Here is a 24,419-nt window from a genome sequence, read left to right on the forward strand (position 1 = left end):
CTGCTCCGGATTCTGTCTCTGTCTCTCTCTCTGCTCCTCCCCTGCTTGTGCTCTGTCTCTCTCTAAAAAATATAAAATCAAACTGGACCACACTTTTTTACACTATACACAAAAACAAATTCAAACTGAATGACAGATGTATGTGAGACAGTAAACCATCAAAAACCTAAAGGGGACATAGGCAGCAACCTCTTTGACATCAGGTATGACTAGGTATATCTCCTGAGCCAAGAGAACCAAAGGCAAAAATAAACTACTGAGACTTTATCAAAATAAACGTTTTCTGTACAGTGAAGGAGACAAACAACAAAACTAAAAGGCAACTTACACTGGGAAAAGATATTTGCAAAAGACATATCTGATAAAGGGTTCATATCTAAAATATGAAAATAACTTATCAAACTCACCACCCAAAAAATAAATAATCCAATTAAAAAATGGGCAAAAGACACGAATCAATATTTTTCAAAAGAAGACATACAGATGGACAACAGACAAATGAAAAGATGTTCAACACCACTCATCAAAAGGGAAATACATATCAAAACCACAATGAGATATCACCTCACACCAGTCAGAATGGCTAAAATTAACAACAGGAAACAACAGGTGTTGTTGAGGATGTGGAGAAAGGGGAACCCTCTTACACTGTTGGTGGGAATGCAAACTGGTATAGCCACTCTGGGAAACAGAATGGATGTTCTTCAAAAAATTGAAAATAAAACTACAATATGATCTACCAATTACATTACTAGGTATTTACCCAAAGGATACAAAAATACTGATTTGAAGTGATACATGCACCCACCCCAATGTTTACAGCAGCATTATCAACAATAGCTAACTAACGGGAAGACCCCAAATGTCCATCTACTGAAGAATATATAAAGATGTGGAATACACACACACACACACACACACACACACACACACACACACACAGTGTAATATTACTCAGTGATAAAAAATAATTAAATATTGCCATTTGAAAGGACATGGATGGAGCTAGAGAATATTATGCTAACTGAAATGTCAGAGAAGGTCTGATACCATACAATTTCATTCATATGTGGAATTTAAGAAACAAAAAAAAACGAACATGGGGGTGAGGGGAAGAGAGAAAAATAAAGATACAGATTCTTAACTATAAAGAGCAAACTGATGGTTGCCAGAGGGAAGGTGGGCAGAAGAAAGGGTTAAATATGTGATAGGGACTAAGGAGGGGACTTGTGATGAGCACCAGGTGATTTATTTAAGTGTTGAATCAGGAAAGTCTACACCCGAACCTGCATTACACTGTATGTTAACTAAAAGGAATTTAAATAAATCTTGAGGGAAAAACAAAACAAAAGAAAGAAAAACAGAAGGAACAACTTAATGTCCACTTAGAGAGTATTTAGACCACCAAGTCCCCTCTTTACCTCAGCTTAGTGGATGGTTGTCTTCTTTGTTCTCACCCCAATAAAATTCTGATGTTTTATTCTCTGGAGAAATCTCTCAACTGCATGATGCTAAGCACAAACCCTAAGCCTAACAAACTTTAACCCTGACTCTATACCTAACCCTACACCTTACCAATAACTCCTAAACTCTACATCTAGCCCTAACTCTAACCCTAAACTTAACCTCTGGAGAGGTCTCAAACTGCTGGAATGGAGGCACATAGATTCACCCTAATCTTAAACCTAGCTCCAAACCTTAACCCTAACCCCTAACTGCTAACCATTAATCCCAACCCTGTCTCTAACCCTAAACTGATCCCTCTGTAGAGGTCTCTGAATTGCAAGATAATAGGCATATACCCTCACCCTGGCTGTAACTCTAACCCTAACCCGTACCTTAGCTCTAAACCAAACCCTAATCCAAGATCTGAGGAAAAAAATTTGCTATGTATATCATATGTATGTATGAGAAAAAAAGAAACAGGCAAACCAAGAAACAGACTATAGACAGCAAACGATGGTTGCTAGAGGGAAGGTGGGTGGGATGTATGGGTGAAATAGGTGATAGAGATTAAGGAGAGCACTTGTGATGAGCACCAGGTGTTGTATGGAAGTCTTTAATCACTATGCTGTACACCAGTATCTAATATTATACTATATTTTAACAAACTGGAATTAAAATAGAAACTTAAAAAACAAACCAACAAAAAATAGAGTAAATGAATTGCCATAACACACACACACACACACACACACACACACACACACACACACACACAAACTTCAGCTAAATATATGGCATTAACCCTAAGCACCAGACTCAAAGTTTTCAGATACCCAATTTCCCTTTTCCTAATCAATATCATGTGGCCAAGAGGATGTCAACAAAGAAGTCAAGTAATTTCATGAATAATGACTCTACCACAAGTAGGAAAACTATTTTATCAGTTTCTTAAAGTAAAGCAGTTCTCAAATTTTTTGGTCTCATAAATCCTTTACAATCTTAAAAATTATTGACGACTCCAAAGTGTTTTTGGTATTTTTGTGGATATCTATTGATATGTACCATATTAGAAATTAAAAGAGAAAAAGCAACTAGGTATTGATTCATTAAAAAATAATAAACCTGCCACATGTGAGCATATTTTTTATAAAAATAACTATGTTTTCCAAAGCAAAAAAAAATGTGAAGAGTGACATTGATCATTTTTTTTGTGAATCTCTAATATCTGACCTAACAAAAAGAGAGTTGGATACTTATATGTGCTCTGCATTCAGTCTGTTGCAATTAAGTTGTTTTGCTTGAGGCAGAGAAAGAAAATCAGGTCTCACACATATATGTATATAGAAAAGAAAAGGAGTATTTTAATAGCTGTTTTACATAATTGTGCTGATTCTTCTTTGATATGACACAAGAACTTAAAAAGTGGCAGTTTCTTAAAGGTTAGTTATAATGGAGAATCTGAAATCATATCCATTAATTGTCCGAATTCTGTTATGTGATAATCCATTTGTCTACCTTACATTTTGAAAGTGTTTGTACTCACATCTGATTTGATAACATAACATATTGGTCATCTCAAAAGTACTGCTTCACTGAATTATGTAGATCTACATATGAACAGCAGTAATCTCATCAGAAAAGTTTAGCATTAAGGTGTCAAGTTCACAGTGGCAAATAAAAATTTTCCAAAACTAAATTTTTGCTTCAAAGATCAAATTTCATCATTGACAAAAATATTGTCAGTTGTTTTACATGAAATAACAGGACCACTCCCATTCATTTTTGAGGAAACATCTACCAAATACACAAGTTTAGTAACCATAGTTTGTCAATCATTCTTTCAAATAAAAATGATGTTCTATGGAAAAAGTGGCTAGTTCAGCTTACAACTCAAAAAATCACACAAGTGCTTTGTCTTGATGGTATGAAACTTCTGGTATACAGCTGAAGTGCTTTATGTGTACTTCTCATTTCATCACACAATATTAAAAAGAACTATACTCAAGGGTCGGGATTAAATAAATTTAATCACTCTTAACACTTCATCAAGGACATTCTGAGGTAACATTCGCATTTTTTAAACTGCAAAGTGTGTAGCAGTGAAGAATACAATGACTACTGACAAAATTTGTAATCACTGCCTTGATTGTGCCAAGATGCCAGAAGTTTTATAAATAGTATCTTAGTATTATTATAAAATAGTTTCGACCTTGAGGATTCCCTGAAAGCATCTTATTAGACAGACCATACATTGAGGGCCACTGTTCCAAAACACAACACTTAGTAGAGTTGAAAAAATGGAATGTAGAGGGCAAAAAGAAGCAAGCAAGCAAGAAAAAAAATGGTCCAGACTTTCTGGAAGACATCTGCACAAAGCAGCCACTTTTTCTCTAGCTCTTCTAAAGCTCACTAATATCCTACTATGTCATCTAATAGAAGCCACTATTTATAGTCTACAGAAATAATTGTTTATTTGTTCATCACCTGATTTGATCTTTTCTGATCTTATGGGTGGACTTAACTAGCATAAGAAAATATCATCTCACTCTGTTCTCTTCCCATGATCAACTACAAAAGAAGTCACATATCTTCAAACTACTGTATCTAAAAACGTATCTATCCTCAGAGGTTTCTTTTCAGCCACACTGATACAATTCTTGGAAACAGTTCGTTAAAGAAATGAGTGAGTGAACTACTCCAATATATCCCTGTAGGTCATATGGACTTTTATATTTTACATGAAGAAGTACTCAGTAAGGGGGAACCTGGGTGGTTCATTCAGTTGAGTGTCCAACTATTGATTTCAGCTCCAGTCATTATCTCACAATTTGTGGGATCAAGCCCCACATAAGCATCTGCACTGACAGTGTGGACCCTGCTTGGGAATCTCTCTCCCTCTCTCTCTGCCCTTCCCCTGTTCATGCTGTTTCTCTCTTTCAAAATAAATAAATAAATAAATAAATAAATAAATAAATAAATATTTTAAAAAGTACTCAATAAATATTTGTTGAAGTGAATTTTGACACTGACACTGACTGAAGACAAAAACAAACTGCAAGGGATTTTAAGATATAAAGATATATTTTTAAAACTATCTCTTGATAATTACTCAAGAGGGCAAGGGTCTAATATTTTCAAAAATTCATTTTAAAATCCTACATAATCCATGAATGTTAAAATGTATGCTTTGTATAAATATTACTTGGCATGTGAAATACAAGGAAAGCTAGTCTGACAATTGTGATCATGTTTTCATGTATTGTATTTGATTGTGTTTTAAAATAATCCACGTAACTTGTTTGGTATACTACATTTCAATCTTTCATTAGTAATCATTAATAGCATTATACTTGGTGTGTTTAGTACAGAATTTTTATATGTATATTTCATGATGATAATGCAAGCTTCTTTAAAATACAATTTTACAAATGTCTTTAGTAGTGATTTTCCCCATTAAATATACTATAAAGATATCTAATCTTGCAAGACTTTGTATAGGCTAAAATTCCATTTGTTGCATTTTAACAATGGAACTTTTGCAGGCAAGTATATAAGACTGCAGCCCAAAGTTTCTTAGAATTGCTCCTACACTTCTCTGATTCACAGCCTTGGTCAAATTCCTGCATAGGTTCAGCCTATAACAAGTCACACCCAAACAATGCCCATGCAAATGATGTATTCCTGACAAACAAGTAGGTTCACATACTAGGAAGAAAAAAAAAATTAAGCTACCTCTTTAATATTTGTTTGATGAACTGCATGAAGATCACTATTCTGTAATTCAGTATTACAAATTTTAAAAAGGCTTCTATGATATGCTTGTTAAACTAAAGTTCCTACACAAAACTGAGTATTCCCTGAATTTAAGGACTGCATTAAAAACTTGTCTACATGTTGCTATATATAATGTGGAGATATGACTGAAGACATTTCATTATGTTAAACTGTATTCTTCTATGGAGCCCCATGGGGAAAAGAATTTTTTTTGGTCTGTTAGATATTTTTACAACCTTAAAGATACTGTCAATAATCATGCAATAAAAGACATCAACTTCTTTATAATGGCTACCAAAAATTTTAAGTCTTCATTTTGTCCCAGTTCTGGAAGATATAGGCCATTATGCCATGCATTTGTAATCAACAAGAATGTATCTCTGGCTTCATCTATTCTTTCCTGCTCTAATTTTTCTGCTTCCATTTTCCTCTCCACTTATTTTTTAATTTTTTTTTACTTGGTATTCATCTACGAAAACCTTAAATTCTTTCTGGAGAAAAGCTGGATATAAATACATATACATATGAATTAATATATACCTGAAATGAAAAAACAAATGACTTTTAATGGCTTGAAAGGTTTGCCTATTGAGATTTTATTCAAGTCAATATTTAAGCATTTATACATTTGGGATATAAAAGAACTTCATCTCTGTTCTTCTAAAATTAACATCATAAAATGCAAAATATTTAAGATAATATTGTACTTTCAGAAAGTTTAAAAGCTAAAGGTCTGCAAGGGTGCCTGGGTGGTTCAGTCGGTTGAGAATTTGACGTCACCTCAGTTCATGATCTCATAGTTCCTGAGTTTGAGCCCCACGTTAGGCTCTGTGCTGAAAGCTCAGAGCCTGGAGCCTGTTTCAGATTCTGTGTCTCCCCCTCTCTTTGACCCTCCCCCACTCACTCTCTCTCTCTCTCTCTCTATCTCTCTCAAAAACAAATAAACATTAAAATTTTTTTTTAAAGTGTGCAGAATGCACATATCTACTCCACAGGTCAGTTCTATAAGCACACCCCACATACAATATATATTAAAAGCTCCTTCTAATTTTACTCTTCTCAGCACAACTATTCAAGTCATATCTCCTTATCTTCATATGCCTCCCTTGCCAATTTACTGCCAAACCATAACCTGCCTTAGTTTGTGTGTGTGTGTGTGTGTGTGTGTGTGTGTGTCCTGAAAATGCTTTTCTTTATTTTATATGTTACATTCTATACCACATAAATAACAGGTTACTTTAAGAAAATTAATGTCAAGTTTATATTCACTAATACAGCTTTTACAAATATTCTTCACACATTAGGTATTCAAAAATATCTTTCTTTTGAAGAAGGGAGTTAAGATGTTAGAGAAGTATGGGGATCTGGATTTTCCTCATTCTTCAAACACGGTTGTATTGAGGTCAGATCACCAGGAAATAGATGCACAGAGCAGTGGAAGGATCTCCACAGCTGGAGGTAGACAACTTGACAGGATTGAGGTGCATGTATGTTTGTTGGGGGAGATAAAATGATGGAGCTACAGAGGAGAGGGAACCCCTTCTGTGGAGGGGCAAAAGGGAGAGAGAGAGGGGTTGTGAAAGTGCGGCATTGAGTTAGCACAATAGCAAAACCTCTCTGGACCACAGACTTTTGCAAACAGCCTTGGGAGCTGAAACTCTGAGGCTTTGACATGCATGATTTTCTCTGTATCTTTCTCTGGATCGAACTCCAGGGACACTGGAAGAGAACAGTTCCCTTCCTGGAGTACTTTGGGAAGAAGGCTAATTGCCCCCAAGACAAAAGAACCTACAGGTACCAGCCACAGGCCTTTCATCAGCAGGGTAGAGAGGCTCCACTTCAGAGCAGAGAAGTAGATTGAAGCAGTGCCAGGTTCTTTAAGACATGGGGTTTTGAATCCCAGTCATGGGTCCAAGAAGAAGGTGTGGGACAAATGTGGAGCAGGACAAGCTAACCACCATTGCTATTCTGTGAAGACTGCCTGAAGACCAGACTCATCCAAGTCTGGGGAGAAGAGATTGGGGTGATGCCATTTTTGCTCCAACAACAACATGGTGGTACATCAGAGAATGGCACAGAGACTCCCAGTGGAGGAGGGACAAGCTTACACTAAACCCTGCTCCTCTGTGCCTGGCAACAGCTTATTTACTGGAGCAAGGCTGACTGACACGATGCAGTAAGACTCTCCTCCAGACCAGCACAGCCACCGACCCCAGGCACCAAAGGACAACTCTTTTTCTTTTTCTTTCCTCCTTCTTTTTTTCTAATGGAATAAGGCTAATAGTTTCTGATTTGTTTTTTGTCAATTATTATTTTATATATGTATATTTTTTTAATCAAGCATTTTTATTCTATCCTTTTTCCATCTTTTCTCTTTATTCTTCTTTATTTTCCTTTCTCTTTCTCTGGAATTAGCTTATAGTTTATTGATTCTCTGTTTGGTTTTCTTGTCTCCCTTTCCTTTTTCTCCTTTTATGGGATCAGGCTTCCCCTCATTTTTTTTCCAGGGTTACTACAACAAACCAATCAAAGCATACCTAGTGAAAGGCCCAAACACTCCACCACAGCAAAAGAGGAAAAGCTCTGCACAGAACTAACCAGTGGGACAGAGCAGCCAAAACACCAGAGCAGAATACATGCAACATATACCAGAAACACTTCCTGGAGTGTGAGGCCCTGGAGAGTGTATGACCCTTTTGGAATATAATAGCACTCTGAGGCGAAGGAAACATAATAAACTTTTAAAACAGAAGTTTGGCCAAAATGACAAGACAGAGGAATTCTCCCAAAGAAAAGTCAAGAAGAAATCACAGCCAAATAATTGCTCAAAAGAAATATAAATAATATATCTGAAAAAAAATTAGAATAACAGTGATAAGACTAATATAGCTAGGCTTGAACAAAAGCACAGAATACATCAGAGAAACCCTTCCTGCAGAGATCAAAGACCTAAGAACTAGTCTGGATGAATTAAAAAATGCTATAGCTAAGATGCAAAATAAACTAGATACAGTGACACCAAGGATTGAAGAAGCAGAGGAGGGAATATGAGAAATAGAAGAAACCATTATGGAAAATAGCAAAGCTTAAAAAAAGAAGGAAAGGAAATTGTGAGAACAGGAGGGGAGAATTAGAGAACTAAGTGATTCCATGAAATGAAACAATATCCATATGATAGGAGTCACAGAAGAAGAGAGTGAGAAAAAGGGATGGAACGTTTATTTGAACAAATTATAGCTGAGAACTTTCCCAATCTCGGGAAGGAATAGGCATCAAAGTCCAAGAAGCACAGAGAACACCCCTCAAAAGAGGTCAACATCACAACATGTCAGAGCAAAACTTGCAAAATACAAAGATTAAGAGAATTCTGGAAGCAGCTAGGGACAAAAGGTCATTAACCTACAAGGGTAGACACACAAGATTATTAGCAGACCTGTCCACTGAAACTTAACAGGCCAGAAGGAAGTGCTAGGAAATGTTCAATGTGCTGAATAGGAAAAAAAAATGCAGCCAAGAATCCTTTATCCAGCAGGGCTGTCATTCAGAAAGGAGAGATAAAGGCTTTCCCAGAGAAACAAAAACTAAAGGAGTTTCTGAGCACTAAATCAGCCCTGTAAGAGATTCTAAGGGGGATCCTTTCTGAGTGGAAAGCAGCAAAGACTACAAACAACTGGAAAACATCACCACAGACATGAAATCTACAGATAACACAATGGCACTAAAATCATATATTTCAATAATCACCCTGAATGTAAATGGAGTAAATGTTACAATCAAAAGACGTAGGGTATCAGAATGGATTAAAAAAAAACAAGATCCATCTATATGCTGCCTGCAAGAGACTCATTTTAGACCTGAGGACACCTGCATAGTGAAAGTGAGAGTATGGAGAACAATTTGTCATGCTAATGGACATCCAAAGAAAGCCACAGTAGCCATACTTATATCAGATGAACTAGATTTTAAACCAAAGATTGTAACAAGAGATTGATAAGGGCATTATATCATAATTAAGGGTTTTTTTTCCCATCAAAAAGAGCTAATAATTATAAATATTTATGCCCACAAAAAGAGAGCACCAAAATATATAAATCAAGTAATCATACACAAAATCAAAGTTATTTATAATAATACCATAACTGTGAGAGATTTTAATACTCCACTTACAACAATGTATACATCATCTAAGCAGAATATTAACACAGAAACAACAACTCTGAATGACACATTGGGCTAGATGGACTTAACTGGTATATTGAAAACATTTCATCCTAAATCAGCAGAGTACACCTTATTCTCAGTGCACATGAAACATTTACCAGAATAGATCCCACAATGGGTCACAAATCACCCCTCAACAGGTACAAAAAGATTGAGGTAATACCAGGCATACTGTCAGATCACAACGCTGTGAAACTTGAAGTCAACCACAAGAAAAAAAATGGAAAGCCCTCAAACACATGTAGGTTAAAGAACATCCTACTAAAGAATGAATGGGTTAATTAGGAAATTAAAGAAGAATTTAAAAAATACATGGAAGCAAATGAAAATGAAAACACAACAGTTAAAACCCTTTGGGGTGCAGTCCTAAGAGTAAAATACATTGCAATTTAGCCCTATCTCAAGGAGCAAGAAAGGTCCCAAACACACAAACTAACCTTACACCTAAAGGACCTAGAAAAAGAACAGTGAATAAAGCCCAAAGTCAGCAGAAAAAGGGAAATAAATAATAAAGATTAGAGCAGAAATAAAAGATATAGAATCCAAAAAACCAATAGAACAGATCAATGAAACTAGGAGCTGGTTTTTTGAAAGAATAAACAAAATTGATAAGCCCCTAGCCAGACTTCTCAAAAAGAAAAGAGAAAGGACCCAAATAGATAAAACCACAAATGAAAGAGGAGAGATCATAACCTACCACAAAAATAAAACAATTATAAGAAAATACTAGGAAAACTTATATGTCAACAAAGTGGACAATCTGGAAGAAATGTACAAATTCCTAGACACTCACATACCTCCAAAACTCAAAGAGGAAAAAATAGAAAATTTGAACAGGCTCATAACCAACAAATAAATTGAATCAGTTATCAAAAACCTCACAACAAATAAGAGTCTTGGGCCAGATGGCTTCCCAGGGGAATTCTATCAGACATTTAAAGAAGGGTTAATACCTATACTCCTCGAAATGTTCCCCCCTCAAAAAAAAAATAGAAAAAGAAGGAAAGCTTCCAATGCCATTCTATGAAGCCAGCATTACCTTGATTCTAAAACAAGACAAAGACCCCACTAAGAGGGACAATTACAGGCCAATATCCATAATGAAACTGGATGCAAAATTTCTCAACAAATACTAACAAATCCAATTCAAGAGTACATTAAAAGAATTATTCACCATGATCAAGTGTGACTTATTCCTGGGTGCAGGCTGTTTTTATATTTGCAAATCAATCAATGTGATACACTACATTAATTTAAAAAAAAGGATAAGAACCATATGATCTTTTCAATAGATGAAAAAGCATTTGACAAAATATAGTATCCTTTATTGATAAAACCGCTTAAGAAAGTAGGGTTAGAAGGAACACACCTTAACATCATAAAGGGCCCACAGCTAATATCATCCTCAATATATGAAGGGCCCACAGCTAATATCATCCTCAATGGGGAAAAACTGAGAGCTTTTCCCCTAAGATCAGGAATACAACATGGATGTGTACTCTCACCACTGTTGTTCAACATAATGTTGGAAGTCCTAGCCTCAGCAATCATACAACAAAAAGAATTAAAAGTCATCCAAATCAGCAAGGAAGAAGTCAAATATTCACTCTTCACAGATGACATGATACTCTACATGGAAAACCAGAAAGACTCCACCAAAAACCTCCTAGAGCTGATACATGAATTGATCAAAGTCACAGCATATAAAATCAATGTTCAGTAATCAGTTGCATTTCTATACACCAATAATGAAGCAACATAAAAAGAAATCAAGGAATCAATCCCATTTACAATTGCACCAAAAACTATAAGATACCTATGAATAAATCTAACCAAAGAGGTAAAATATCTGTATGCTGAAAACTATAGAAAGCTTATGAAAGAAACTGAAGGCACAAAGAAATGGAAAAACATTCCATGTTCATGGATTGGAAGAACAAATGTTGTTACAATGTCAATATTACCTAAAGAAATCTACACATTCAATGCAATCCATATCAAAATAACACCAGCATTCTTCACAGAACTAGAACAAATAATTCTGGACCCCAAATACCCAATGTAATCTTAAAAAAGAAAACCAAAGTTGGAGGAATCACAAATCCAGACTTTAACCTGTATTGCAAAGCTGTAATAATCAAGACAGGATACTATTGGCACAAAAAGAAACACATAGACCAATGGAATAGCATAGAGAATACAGAATGGAAGCACAAATATATGGCCAACTAATCTTTGGCAAAACAGGAAAGATTATCCAACAGAAAAAAAAGATATTTTCTAGCAAATGGTGCAGGGAGAACTGGACAGCAACATGCAGAATAATGAACGTAGATACTTTCTTACAACATGCATTCAATAAATTCAAAATGCATGAAAGACCTAAATGTGAGATTTGAAACCATCAAAATCCTAGAGCAGAAAACAGGCAACAGCCTCTTTGACCTAGGCCATAGCAACTTCTTAATGATATATCTCCAGAGGCAAGAGAAATAACAACAGAAATGAACCACTGGGACCTCATCAAGATAAAAACCTTCTGCACAGCAAAGGAAACAATCAACAAAACTAAAAGGCAACTAATGGAATGGGAGAAGGTATTTGCAAATGACATATCAGATAAAGGGTTAGTATCCAAAATCTGTAAAGAATTTACCAAACAACACACAAAAAACAATCTAGTGAAGTAATCGGCAAAAGGTATGAATAGACACTTTAATCCAGATGGCTAACAGACACATGAAAAAAGGCTCAGTGTCACTCATAAGGGAAATAGAAATCAAAACCACAATGAGATATCACTTCACACCTGTCAGAATGGCTAAAATTAACAACTCAGGAAACAACAGATGTTGGCAAGGATGTGGAGAAAAGGAACCCTTTTGCACTGTTGGTGAGAATGCAAACTGGTGCAACCACTCGGGAAAACAGTATGGAGGTTACTTTTTTAATTAAAAAAAATAAAAATAGAACTACCCTTCAACCCAGCTATTGGACTACTAGGAATTTATCCAAAGGATACAAAAATGCTGATTCATAGGGGCACATACACCCCAATATTTATGGCAGTGCTATTAACAATAGCCTAATTATGGAAAGAGCCAAAATGTCCATCCACTGATAACTGGATTAAGAAAGATTTGGTACACACACACACACACACACACACACACACACACACACAATGGAATACTACTTGGCAATGAGAAGAATGAAATCTTGCCATTTGCAACTATGTGGATGGAACTAGAGGGTATTATGCTAAGTGAAATAAGCCTGTCAGAGAAAGACAGACATCATATGATGTCACTCATATGTGGAATTTGAGAAACTCAACAGATGAACATAGGGGAAGAAAAGGGAAAATAAAATAAAAGCAGAGAGGGAGGCAAACCATAAGAGACTCTAAACTATAAAGAACAAACAGAGTTGTTCGAGGGCATGTGAGTGGGGGTTGGGTTAAATAGGTGATGGGCATTAACAAGGGCACTTTTCAGGATGAGTACTCAGTGTCATATGTTAGTGATGAATCACTGGGTTCTACTCCTGAAGCCAAGACTACTCTTAATGTTAACTAACTTGAATTTAAATTATGTGTGTGTGTGGGTGTGTATCTTTCTTTTAAAATGATTTAAATCATAATGATTTAGATCATAATAATCACTGCTCAGTTGCCCTGCTTTTCCCCTTTAAAACTAAATCTCAGCCACACTCAAATTAGTAGTTTCTCCTTATCTTTCTCCCCTTCAATTGTTGTTTCTGTTTTCCTAAAGGCTATGTGTCTGTGTGTGTGCAATAACTTTCATGACTTAGATATTAGCTGTACAAAGTCAAGAACCAGACCTACACCCTCGAAAAATTATATGTCATTAAGCACTTAATATACAGTTTTAATAATGAATTTCTGAGTTAACGTTTCTCAATTTTTTTCTCTTTCTCTTGAAATTTAAGCTCCTTAAATGTAGGGTTTCACATCATCCACATGTCACCCAGTATCTATCCCTTTTGTCCTTCACACACATACTACTTTAACAGATGATAGGTGAATTCATGCATTCATATATGAATTAATACCTACATTCTGGCTTTTGTGACAGAACTACAGAATATAAATAAAATAATCAGGAGAGAGAAAGCTGTAATCATGCAAGCATATGAACAGTGAAAAAAGGACGACTTTTTAAAAAATACTTTAATTTAGGCAGCTAATAAATAGCATGCTATATTTTGTCCTAAAGAAATCAGTGATGAGTGCCTGGGTAGCTCAGTCAGCTAAGCATCTGATTCTTGATTTTGGCTCAGGTTATGCCGTTGCTGTTCATGAGATGGATCCCTACCATCAGGCGCTGTTCTGACAGTGTGGAGACTACGTGGGATTCTCTCTCTCCCTCACTCTCTGCCCTTAACTTGCTCATGTGAGTGCTCTCTCTCTCTGAAAATAAATAAATATACATGAAAAAAATAAATCAGTGAGCCAAAGGTACTGGAAAACATTCATTATTATAGAGAAGTATAAAGAAATGGAATTAAAAGTAGAAATAGAAGCAGTAAAATTACAGAATTACCTTTGTGTGTATCATTTGACAAATTTAGAAATGGCATATTTTCAGATTTTTCTATATGTGTACCTTTTATTTGCTAAATGTTTAGAAGAGGAAAAAATGTGGAATAAAACATTTATTACCTTTCCAAAGGATCCCTGACCAAGAACTTTGAGCAACTCAAACTGTGCAGGATCTGCTTTCTCATACCCTTCCTTAACATGATGAGTAATAGGGATTTCTTTAACATTTCCTTCATCCTGTAAAAAGAAATCCAAAAATACTCAAATCCAGCTGCAACATCTTAACATTAGCTCCATTAAGAATCAGATATCACACCAGAAATTAACTGAATATCCAACTCCTTCAATATAACACAGAGTTTTATGGACTACTGGTATATTCATTTCCCTGTTTTCTAACACATAAAGATACACCACAATCTTCACCACCCCTATTAATTGCATGTAAATATAAGCACATAAAATCTATGTTTCAGCTTTCCCTGTTTCAGCTTTCCCTTCCAACTAGGTAGTGACACAAGAAAAACATCAATAACTAACTCACTGGAGTGGTGCCTGGCTGGCTCAGTTGGTTGAGCATCCAAATCATAATATTGGTAAAGCATGTGACTCTCAATCTCAGGGTTTATTCAAGCCCCATGTTGGGCATGGAGTCTATTTAATAAAAAGACCCTCATTGGAGTATGATGTATGAAGTAGATGCAGAAAAAAAGATAGATAAAACCTTGTAAATTATAGGGCATGACAAAATATGTGAGCTTCAAAAGTTCTTTGAAATAGAATTCCACTGTAGCCTTTTAAGTAGTCAGTGATATATAAATACTTAAATGTCCAACTAGCCATATTATTGAAATGAAAAACTGGCTATAGGCAAACAAAATCTTAAATCCCAAACAAATGTTTCCAGGCCATATTTGTTATTGAAATTTTGTATATAAATTATAAGCCAGATTTCCTACCACCTGGTCAGGCAGAAAAGAAGGTACCCAGGGAGTGTTTCTGCTTTTTGTTGTAGGACTCCATTCAGCTGTGAAGATTACACTCAGATGAGGTGTAATTCTAGTCCCTAGAGAAGCATAGTAGCTAGGATGAAAAAACGTCAAATGTATTACATATCACAAAATAACAAGAGCTGGGAAATAGTATCTAACATTCTGACTATATAGTGGAAAAAAAACCTGAGATCCACAGAGTTTAAGTTCACATGACCAGTTAATCACCATATCTAGAAATCTTGGTAGATTTCCATAATACCATATTAATTCTTGTCTAGATGGCAAGAATCATCTCAATTCATGCTTTAATTAATTAATAAATAGTGACTGTGGCCAAAACAGGCACGAACATAATCCCAAGTAAGCTAGACTTCACCGTAGCTAAAATAACACAGGTAGTCAAACATTAACTCACCAGAGTGGTAGGTAGGAGGAGTATTCAGTCATAAATGAAGAATCAGCTCTGAACGTATGTCCATGGATGTTTGTTACACATTAAAATATTATTTCAGCAGACTCTTAAGTAGCTATGAGAGTGTGTTTTTCTTTTGAAGGGGTTTCTTTTTTAAAAAGTGAAAAACCGGGGCACCTGGGTGGCTCAGTCAGTTAAGCGTCTGACTTCCGCTCAGGTCATGATCTCTCGGTCCGTGAGTTCAAGCCCCGCATCGGGCTCTGTGCTGATCGCTCAGAGCCTGGAGCCTGTTTCAGATTCTGTGTCTCCCTCTCTCTCTGACCCTCCCCCATTCATGCTCTGTCTCTCTCTGTCTCAAAAATAAATAAACGTTAAAAAAAATTTAAAAAAAAAGTGAAAAACCCTTTTTAATGCAAATACATATGCTTTGCAGCTACCATTTTGGATTAAAGTGTGGCATATCTGTATGCACTTTTGCAACAGAATATGTGTATACCAAAAGCAACATCATCAGATTGTATACTTTTAAATTATGGTTAACTGAGTTTTCACCACATACTATGAATGTACTACTAGTCTTCAAAGCATATAATAAAAACACTGGAATTTCTCTCCACATGAAAGAATACTGGTAGAAGAGTCAGTAGACTAAGTTTTGCTCCTATCTCTGCCATGTATAAGCTAAGCAGCCTTGGCCAAATCACAAGCCACTTTATTTCAGTATTCTCACATGACAAACATGTTATATTAAAAGGGTCTTTAAGGTTTCCCACAAGTCTGTGATTTTTTTTAACTTTTTTAATGTTTATTTATTTTTGAGATAAAGAGGGGGGGAGGAGCAGAGAGAGAGGGAGACACAGAATCTGAACAAGGCTCCAGGCTCCAAATTGTCAGTACAGAGCCTGACATGGGGCTCGAATTCACAAGCCATGAGATCATGACCTGAGCCAAAGTCAGACACTTAACAAACTGAGCCATCCAGGTGCACCAAGTTTAATTCCATATTGAACACAGTACAGCAGTTTTATGCTTGAGCGCTTTAGTTTCTGCCCTGTTTAAAATCATCATTATAAACATGGGTCATGATGACATTAGTTTTTAAAAATGTTCATATTTAGGAAGCAACTACTCTATTCTAATTACTGTTACCAAGGAAACAACTATACTCTACTCTAGTTAGTTTCACCAACCCTAAGAATGCCTTCCAGATGAAAGAGTCTGTTGAATGCCTCTTCTAATTAAAGTCCACATATGCCCATCCCTTAAAAATGTAATATGTCTTTCAATTTTTGGCAGCATTCCCATAAAACTTCCAACATGAAAATGCTACTATATTAGAAAAGACCACTTTTCCCAGTGGATAGTCACCATAGAATATTGTTACACTGTGTCCTAATAACTCATCACCTTGTCTTTCTCTCCCACTAGACCATGAGCTGCCTGAATGCAGGTATTAATCACACTCATCTCTGCATTCCTAATGCTTAGCACAATATTTGTTTGATTTTATGGGAGCAGACATCCAAAGAAATCCACCCAATTTCATAACAAGGGCATGAAGAAAAACATTTTTTTCAGTATAGTTGACACACAATGTTACATTAGTTTCAGGCATACAAGGTAGGATTCAACTATTCTATATGATATCCTATGTTCACCGCAAGTGTAGCTACCATCTGTCACCATACAAAGCTATTATAGTACCATTGACTATATTCCCTATGCTGTAGCTCTTATTCCCATGACTTATTCATTCTGTAACTGAAAGCCTGTATGTCTGACTCCTCCTCACCCATTTTGCCCATCCGTTAGCTCCCCTCCCTTCTGGCAACCATCAGCTTATTCTCACTTGTAGAAAGAAAGATTTTAAAGATAAATTACCTGTAAGAAGCCTCAAAATTATTTTTAAATACCATTTAAAAAAAACAGAAAAATATGTGTCCAGAATTATTTTTTTAAAACTTAAAGGAAATAGGCAAACAGGAAATTCATTCTGGATAATGGATAATGTCATTTTGAATACAACTGTCTTTATTTATAAATTTAATTAAATATGCATTTTTCCTTAGAGTGTGAGGAATATAAATAAACATTTTTCCAGATTACCCATGGTCAGTACTTTTATTACACTGTGTGGTACTCAATACAAATGAAGAGCATAATGACACCAGAATCTGTATTTTTTTTTTAAATCCTGATATTAACTTACTAATTGGCCATCTGTCTTCTCTAATAAAAATATAACTCCCCAGGCAAACAACTACGATGCATTATATTACTAAATTATGGATAGCTTGCCTTTAAGTAGACAGTAGCTTACAATGCCCTAGCTGCTAATAAAAATCACTAGTAAAATAATTTTTTCATTTTTCTAATATGAAATTTATTGTCAAATTGGTTTCCATACAACACCCAGTGCTCATCCCAAAAGGTGCCCTCCTCAATACCCATCACGCAACTCCCTCCCTCCAACTCCCCATCAACCCTCAGTTTGTTCTCAGTTTTTTAAGAGTCTCTTATGCTTTGGCTCTCTCCCTCTCCAACCTCTTTTTTTTTTTCCTTCCGCTCCCCCCAATAGACTGCTGTTAAGTTTCTCAGGATCCATATAAGAGTGAAAACATATGGTATCTGTCTTTCTCTCTCTGACTTATTTCACTTAACACTCTCCAGTTCCATCCACATTGCTACAAAGGGCCATATTTCATTCTTTCTCATTGCCACGTAGTATTACATTGTGTATATAAACCACAATTTCTTTATCCATTCATCAGTTGATGGACATTTAGGCTCTTTCCATAGTTTGGCTATAGTTAAAACTGCTGGTATAAACATTGGGGTACAAGTGCCCCTATGCATCAGCAATCCTGTTTCCCTTGGGTAAATTCATAGCAGTGCTATTGCTGGGTCATAAGGGTAGATCTATTTTTAAATTTTTGAGGAACCTCCACACTGTTTTACAGAGCGTCTGCACCAGTTTGCATTCCCACTGTGCAAGAGGGTTCCCGTTTATCCACATCCCCTCCAGCATCAATAGTCTCCTGATTTGTTCATTTTAGCCACTCTGACTGGCATGAGGTGATACCTGAGTGTGGTTTTGATTTGTATTTCCCTGATGAGGAGCGACGTTGAACATCTTTTCATGTGCCTGTTGGCCATCTGGATGTCTTCTTTATAGAAGTGTCTATTCATGTTTTCTGCCCATTTCTTCACTGGATTATTTATTTTTCAGGTGTGGAGTTTGGTGAGCTCTTTATACATTTTGGATGCTAGCTTTTTCCGATATGTCATTTGCAAATATCTTTTCCCATTCCGTTGGTTGCCTTTTAGTTTTGTTGATTGTTTACTTTGCTGTGCAGAAGCTTTTTATCTTCAAGAGGTACCAATAGTTCATTTTTGCTTTTAATCCCCTTGCCCTTGGGGATGTGTTAAGTAAGAAATTGCTGCAGCTGAGGTCAGAGAGGTCTTTTCCTGCTTTCTCCTCTAGGGTTTTGATGATTTCCTGTCTCACATTCAGGTCCTTCATCCATTTTGAGTTTATTTTTGTGAATGGTGTAAGAAAATGGTCTAGTTTCATTCTTCTGCATGTTTCTGTCCAGTTTTCCCAGCACCATTTGTTAAAGAGACTGTCTTTTTTCTATTGGATATTCTTTCCTGCTTTGTCAAAGATTAATTGGCCATACTTTTGTGGGTCTAGTTCTGGGGTTTCTATTCTATTCCATTGGTCTATGTGTCTGTTTTGGTGCCAATACCATGCTGTCTTGATGATTACAACTTTGTAGTAGAGGTTAAAGTCTGGGATTGTGATGCCTCCTGCTTTGGTCTTCTTCTTCAAAATTACTTTGGCTATTCGGGGCCTTTGTGGTTCCATACCGATTTTAGGATTGCTTGTTCTAGCTTCGAGAAGAATGGTGCTACAATTGTGAATGGGATTGCATTGAATGTGTAGCTAGCGTTGGGTAGTATTGACATTTTAACAATATTTATTCTTCCAATCATTGAGCACGGAATGTTTTTCCATTTCTTTATATCTTCTTCAATTTCCTTCATAAGCTTTCTATACTTTTCAGCATACAGATCTTTTACATCTTTGGTTAGGTTTATTCCTAGGAATGTTATGCTTCTTGGTGCAATTGTGAATGGGATCAGTTTCTTTATTTGTATTTCTGTTGCTTCATTATTAGTGTATAAGAATGCAACTGATTTCTGCACATTGATTTTGTATCCTGCAACTTTGCTGAATTCATGTATCCGTTCTAGCAGACTTTTGGTGGAGTCTATCGGATTTTCCATGTATAATATCATGTCATCTGCAAAAAGCGAAAGCTTGACTTTATCCTTGCCAATTTTGATGCCTTTGATTTCCTTTTGTTGTCTGATTGCTCATGTTAGAACTTCCAACACTATGTTAAACAACAGAGGTGAGAGTCAACATCCCTGTCGTGTTCCTAATCTCAGGGGAAAGCTCTCAGTTTTTCCCCATTGAGGATGATATTAGTGTGGGGTTGTCATAAATGGCTTTGATGATGTTTAAGTATGTTCCTTCTATCCCGACTTTCTTGACGGTATTTATTAAGAAAGGATGCTGAATTTTGTCAAATGTTTTCTCTGCATCGATTGACAGGATCATATGGTTCTTTTCTTTTCTTTTTTTTTTCTTTTTTTTCTTTATTAATGTGATGTATCACATTGATTGATTTCCGAATGTTGAACGAGCCCTGCAGCCCAGGAATGAATCCCACTTGATCATGGTGAATAATTCTTTTTATATGCTGTTGAATTCGATTTGCTAGTATCTTATTGAGAATTTATGCATCCATATTCATCAGGGATCTTGGCCTGTAGTTCTCTTTTTTTTTTTTACTGGGTCTCTGACTGGTTTAGGAATCAAAGTACACTGGATTCATAGAACGAGTCTGGAAGTTTTCCTTCCCTTTCTATTTTTTGGAATAGCTTGAGAAGGATAGGTATTATCTCTGTTTTAAATGTCTGGTAGAATTCCCCTGGGAAGTCATCTTCCCATCTGCTCCTGGACTCTTATTTGATGGGAAATTTTGACAACTGGTTCAATTTTTTCGCTGGTTATGGGTCTGTTCAAATTTTCTATTTCTTCCTGTTTGAGTTTTCGAAGTGGGTGGGTGCTTTGGAATTTGTCCATTTCTTCCAGGTTGACCCGTTGTTAGCATATAATTTTTCATAGTATTCCTTGATAATTGCTTGTATCTCTGAGGGATTGGTTGTAATAATTCCTTTTTCATTCATGATTTTATATATTTGGGTCATCTCCCTTTTCTTTTTGAGAAGTCTGTCTAGAGGTTTATCCATTTTGTTTATTTTTTCAGAAAAAATAACAACTCTTGGTTTCATTGATCTGCTCTACAGTTTTTTTTATTCTATATTGTTTATTTCTGCTCTAATCTTTATTATTTCTCTTCTGCTGGGTTTCAGGTTCTTTGCTGTTCTGTTTCTATTTCCTTCAGGTGTGCTGTTAGATTTTGTATTTGGGATTTTTCTTGTTTCTTGAGATAGGCCTGGATAGCAAAGTATTTTCCTCTCAGAACTGCCTTTGCTGCATCCCAAAGCGTTTGGATTGTTGTATTTTCACTTTCATTTGTTTCCATATATTTTTCAAATTTCTTCTCTAATTGCCTGGTTGATCCATTCATTCTTTAGTAGGTTGTTCTTTAACATCCATGCTTTTGGAGGTTTTCCAGGCTTTTTCCTGTGGTTGATTTCTTTTCTTTTTTTTTTTTTAATTTTAATTTTTATTTTTTTTTTTGAGACAGAGAGAGACACAGCATGAGCAGGGAAGGGGCAGAGAGAGAGGAAGACACAGAATGTGAAGCAGGCTCAGGCTCTGAGCTGTCAGCACAGAGCCCGATGCGGGGCTCGAACTCACGTACTGTGAGATCGTGACTTGAGCCAAAGTTGGACACTTAACCCACTGAGCCACCCAGGCACCCCTCCTGTGGTTGATTTCAAGCTTCATAGCATTGTGGTCTGAAAGTATGCATGGTATGATCTCAATACTTGTATACTTATGAAGGGCTGTTTTGTGACCAAGTATGTGATGTATCTTGGAGAATGTTCCATGTGCACTCGAGAAGAAAGTATATTCTGTTGCTTTGGGATGCAGAGTTCTAAATATATCTGTCAAGTCCATCTGATCCAATGTATCATTCAAGGCCCTTGTTCTTTATTGATCCTGTGTCTAGATGATCTCTCCATTGTTGTAAGTAGAGTATTAAAGTCTCCTGCAATTACCACATTCTTATCAATCGGGTTGCTTATGTTTGTGATTGTTTTATATATTTGGGGACTCCCGTATTTGGTGCATAGACATTTATAACTGTTAGCTCTTCCTGATGGATAGACCCTGTAATTATTATATAATGTCCTTCTTCATCTCTTGTTGCAACCTTTAAGTGAAACTCTAGTTTTTGTGATATAAGTATGGCTACCCCAGCTTTCTTTCGACTTCTAGTAGAATGATAGATAGTTCTCCATCCCCTCAGTGTCAATCTGAAAGTGTCCTAAGGTCTACACTGAGTCTCTTGTAGACAGCAAATATGGGTCTTGTTTTTTTTTGTTTTTTTGTTTTTTTTTTTCCATTCTGATACCCTATGTTTCTTGGTTGGAGCATTTAGTCCATTTACATTCAGTGTTATTTTAGAAAGATATGGGTTTAGAGTCATTGTGATGCCTGTGGCTTTCATGCTTGTAGTGATGTCTCTGGTACCTTGTCTCACAAGATCCCTCTTAGGATCTCTTGTAGGGCTAGTTTAGTGGTGACAAATTCCTTCAGTTTTTGTTTATTTGGGAAGACCTTTATCTCTCCTTCTATTCTAAATGACAGACTTGCTGGATAAACGATTCTCGGCTGCATAGTTTTTGTTCTTCACATTGAAGATATCCTGCCATTCCTTTCTGGCCTGCCAAGTTTCAGTAGATAAATCCGTCACTAGTCTTATCAGTCTCCCTTTATATGTTAGAGCCTGTTTATCCCTAGCTGCTTTCAGAATTTTATCTTTATCCTTGTATTTTGCCAGTTTCACTATGATATGTCGTGCAGAAGATCGATTCAAGTTATGTCTGAAGGGAGTTCTCTGTGCCTCTTGGATTTCAATGCCTTCTTCCTTCCCCAGATCAGGGAACTTCTCAGCTATGGTTTCTTCAAGTACACCTTCAGCACCTTTCCCTCTCTCTTCGTCTTCTGGAATCCCAATTATGCGTATGTTATTATGTTTAATTGTGTGACTTAGTTCTCTTATTCTCCCCTCATACTCCTGGATTATTTTATCTCTTTTTCTCAGCTTCCCCTTTTTCATAATTTTATTTTCTAACACCTATTCTCTCCTGTACCTCTCCAATCCGAGCTGTGGTCGCCTCCATTTTATTTTGCACCTAATTTATAGCATTTTTTTAGCTCCTCCTGACTACTTCTTAATCCCTTGATCTCTGTAGTAATAGATTCTCTGTTGTCCTCTATGCTTTTTTCAAGCCCAGCCATTAATTTTATGACTAATATTTTAAATTCATTTTATGTTACATTGCTTAAATTGTTTTTGATCAGTTTGTTAGCTGTCGCTAATTCCTGGAGTTTCTTTTGAGATGAATTCTTCCATTTCGTCATTTTGGATAGTCCCTGGAGTGGTGCAGAACAGCACTGCTCTTCCTCTGTGCTGTCTTGAGTAACTTGCATTGGTGGGCGGGGACACAGTCAGACCCAATGTCTGCCCCCAGCCCTCCACTGTGGCCACAGTCTGACTGCTGTGTACCTTATCTTCCCCTCTCCCAGGGGTAGGACTCACTGTGGAGTGGTGTGGCCCCTGTCTGGGCTACTTGCACACTGCCAGGCTTGTGGTGTTGCTTCTATGGGATCTGGTGTATTAGCCGGGGGGGATCCGCAGGGTGCACTGGGGTGGGAGGGGCAGACTCAGCTCATTTTGCCTTTGGTGGTCCACTTCAGGAGGGGCCCTGTGGCACTGGGAAGGAGGCAAATCCTTCACAGGGATGGATCCACAGAAGCACAACGTTGGGTGTTTGCAGGGTGCAAGCAAGTTCAGTGACGGGAACTGGTTGCCTTTGGGATTTTGGCTGGGGGATGGGCGAGGGAGATGGTGCTGGTGAGCACCTTTGTTCCCCATGAATCTGAGCTCTGTCCTCTGAGGGTCAACAACTCTCCCTCCCATTGTCCTCTAGCCCTCCCACTCTCAGAGCAGAGCTATTGACTTATAATATTCCAGATGTGAAGTCCCACTGGCTGTCAGAACACACTCCATCCGGCCCCTCCACTTTTGCAAGCCAGACTCGGGGGCTCTGCCTTGCCAGGTGGGCTGGCTGCCCCTCCACTGCCCCGGCTCCTTCCCATCAGTCCGTGTAGTGCGCAATGCCTCTCAGTCCTTCCTACTCTCTTCCGTGGCCCTCTCATCTATGCTTGGCTCCAGAGAGTCCATTCTGCTAGTCTTCTGGCTGTTTTCTGGGTTATTTAGTCAGATGTGGGTGGAATCTAATTGGTCAGCAGGACGCGGTGAGCCCAGCTTCCTCCTATGCTGCTATCTTCCTCCCCTTCATCAATAAATATTTATTTAATACACATGTTTGAGTCCCACCCTCAGAGATTATGGTCCAGTAGAACTAGGGTGAGACCTAGGATTTTCTAAAACCTCCCCAGATGATTCTGATACATGATCAGGACTGAAAAAAGTTATTTATGTGTTTCTAAGATATACTTATATGGGTATATAAATACAGATACACAAATACACACATATATCCACAGCTACTTATTACAGAAGTGTTTTATATTTTGTATGTACTAGCTCTTTTTATTGTCAAATCATGACACCCTCTGTGTCATCATAATATCAGTCTTGTTTCATCTACTCCCCACCCTAGTCTTGTCTATTGCTTAACATGTCTCAGCCTCCCCAAGGCTATACTTATTGATGTTTACTATTAAAACCTTTTTCTGTCATCTGCATTCCTCTTCCCTTCCACTACTTCACTT

General features: G+C 36.9%; 1 protein-coding gene across 1 annotated transcript in view; it reads right to left on the reverse strand.

Annotated features, from left to right (window-relative positions):
* The window catches only part of RPS6KA6 (ribosomal protein S6 kinase A6), a 225,582-nt gene that overhangs the window by 122,727 nt on the left and 78,436 nt on the right, over window positions 1-24,419 (reverse strand). Inside the window, exon 3 of the mRNA XM_007087880.3 lies at window positions 14,126-14,242. Within this exon, the coding sequence (XP_007087942.2) occupies window positions 14,126-14,242 (117 nt within the window). The remainder of the gene's footprint in view (window positions 1-14,125; window positions 14,243-24,419) is intronic.

This window comes from Panthera tigris, chromosome X, assembly GCF_018350195.1.
Source record: "Panthera tigris isolate Pti1 chromosome X, P.tigris_Pti1_mat1.1, whole genome shotgun sequence".
Taxonomy (NCBI): Eukaryota; Metazoa; Chordata; class Mammalia; order Carnivora; family Felidae; genus Panthera; species Panthera tigris.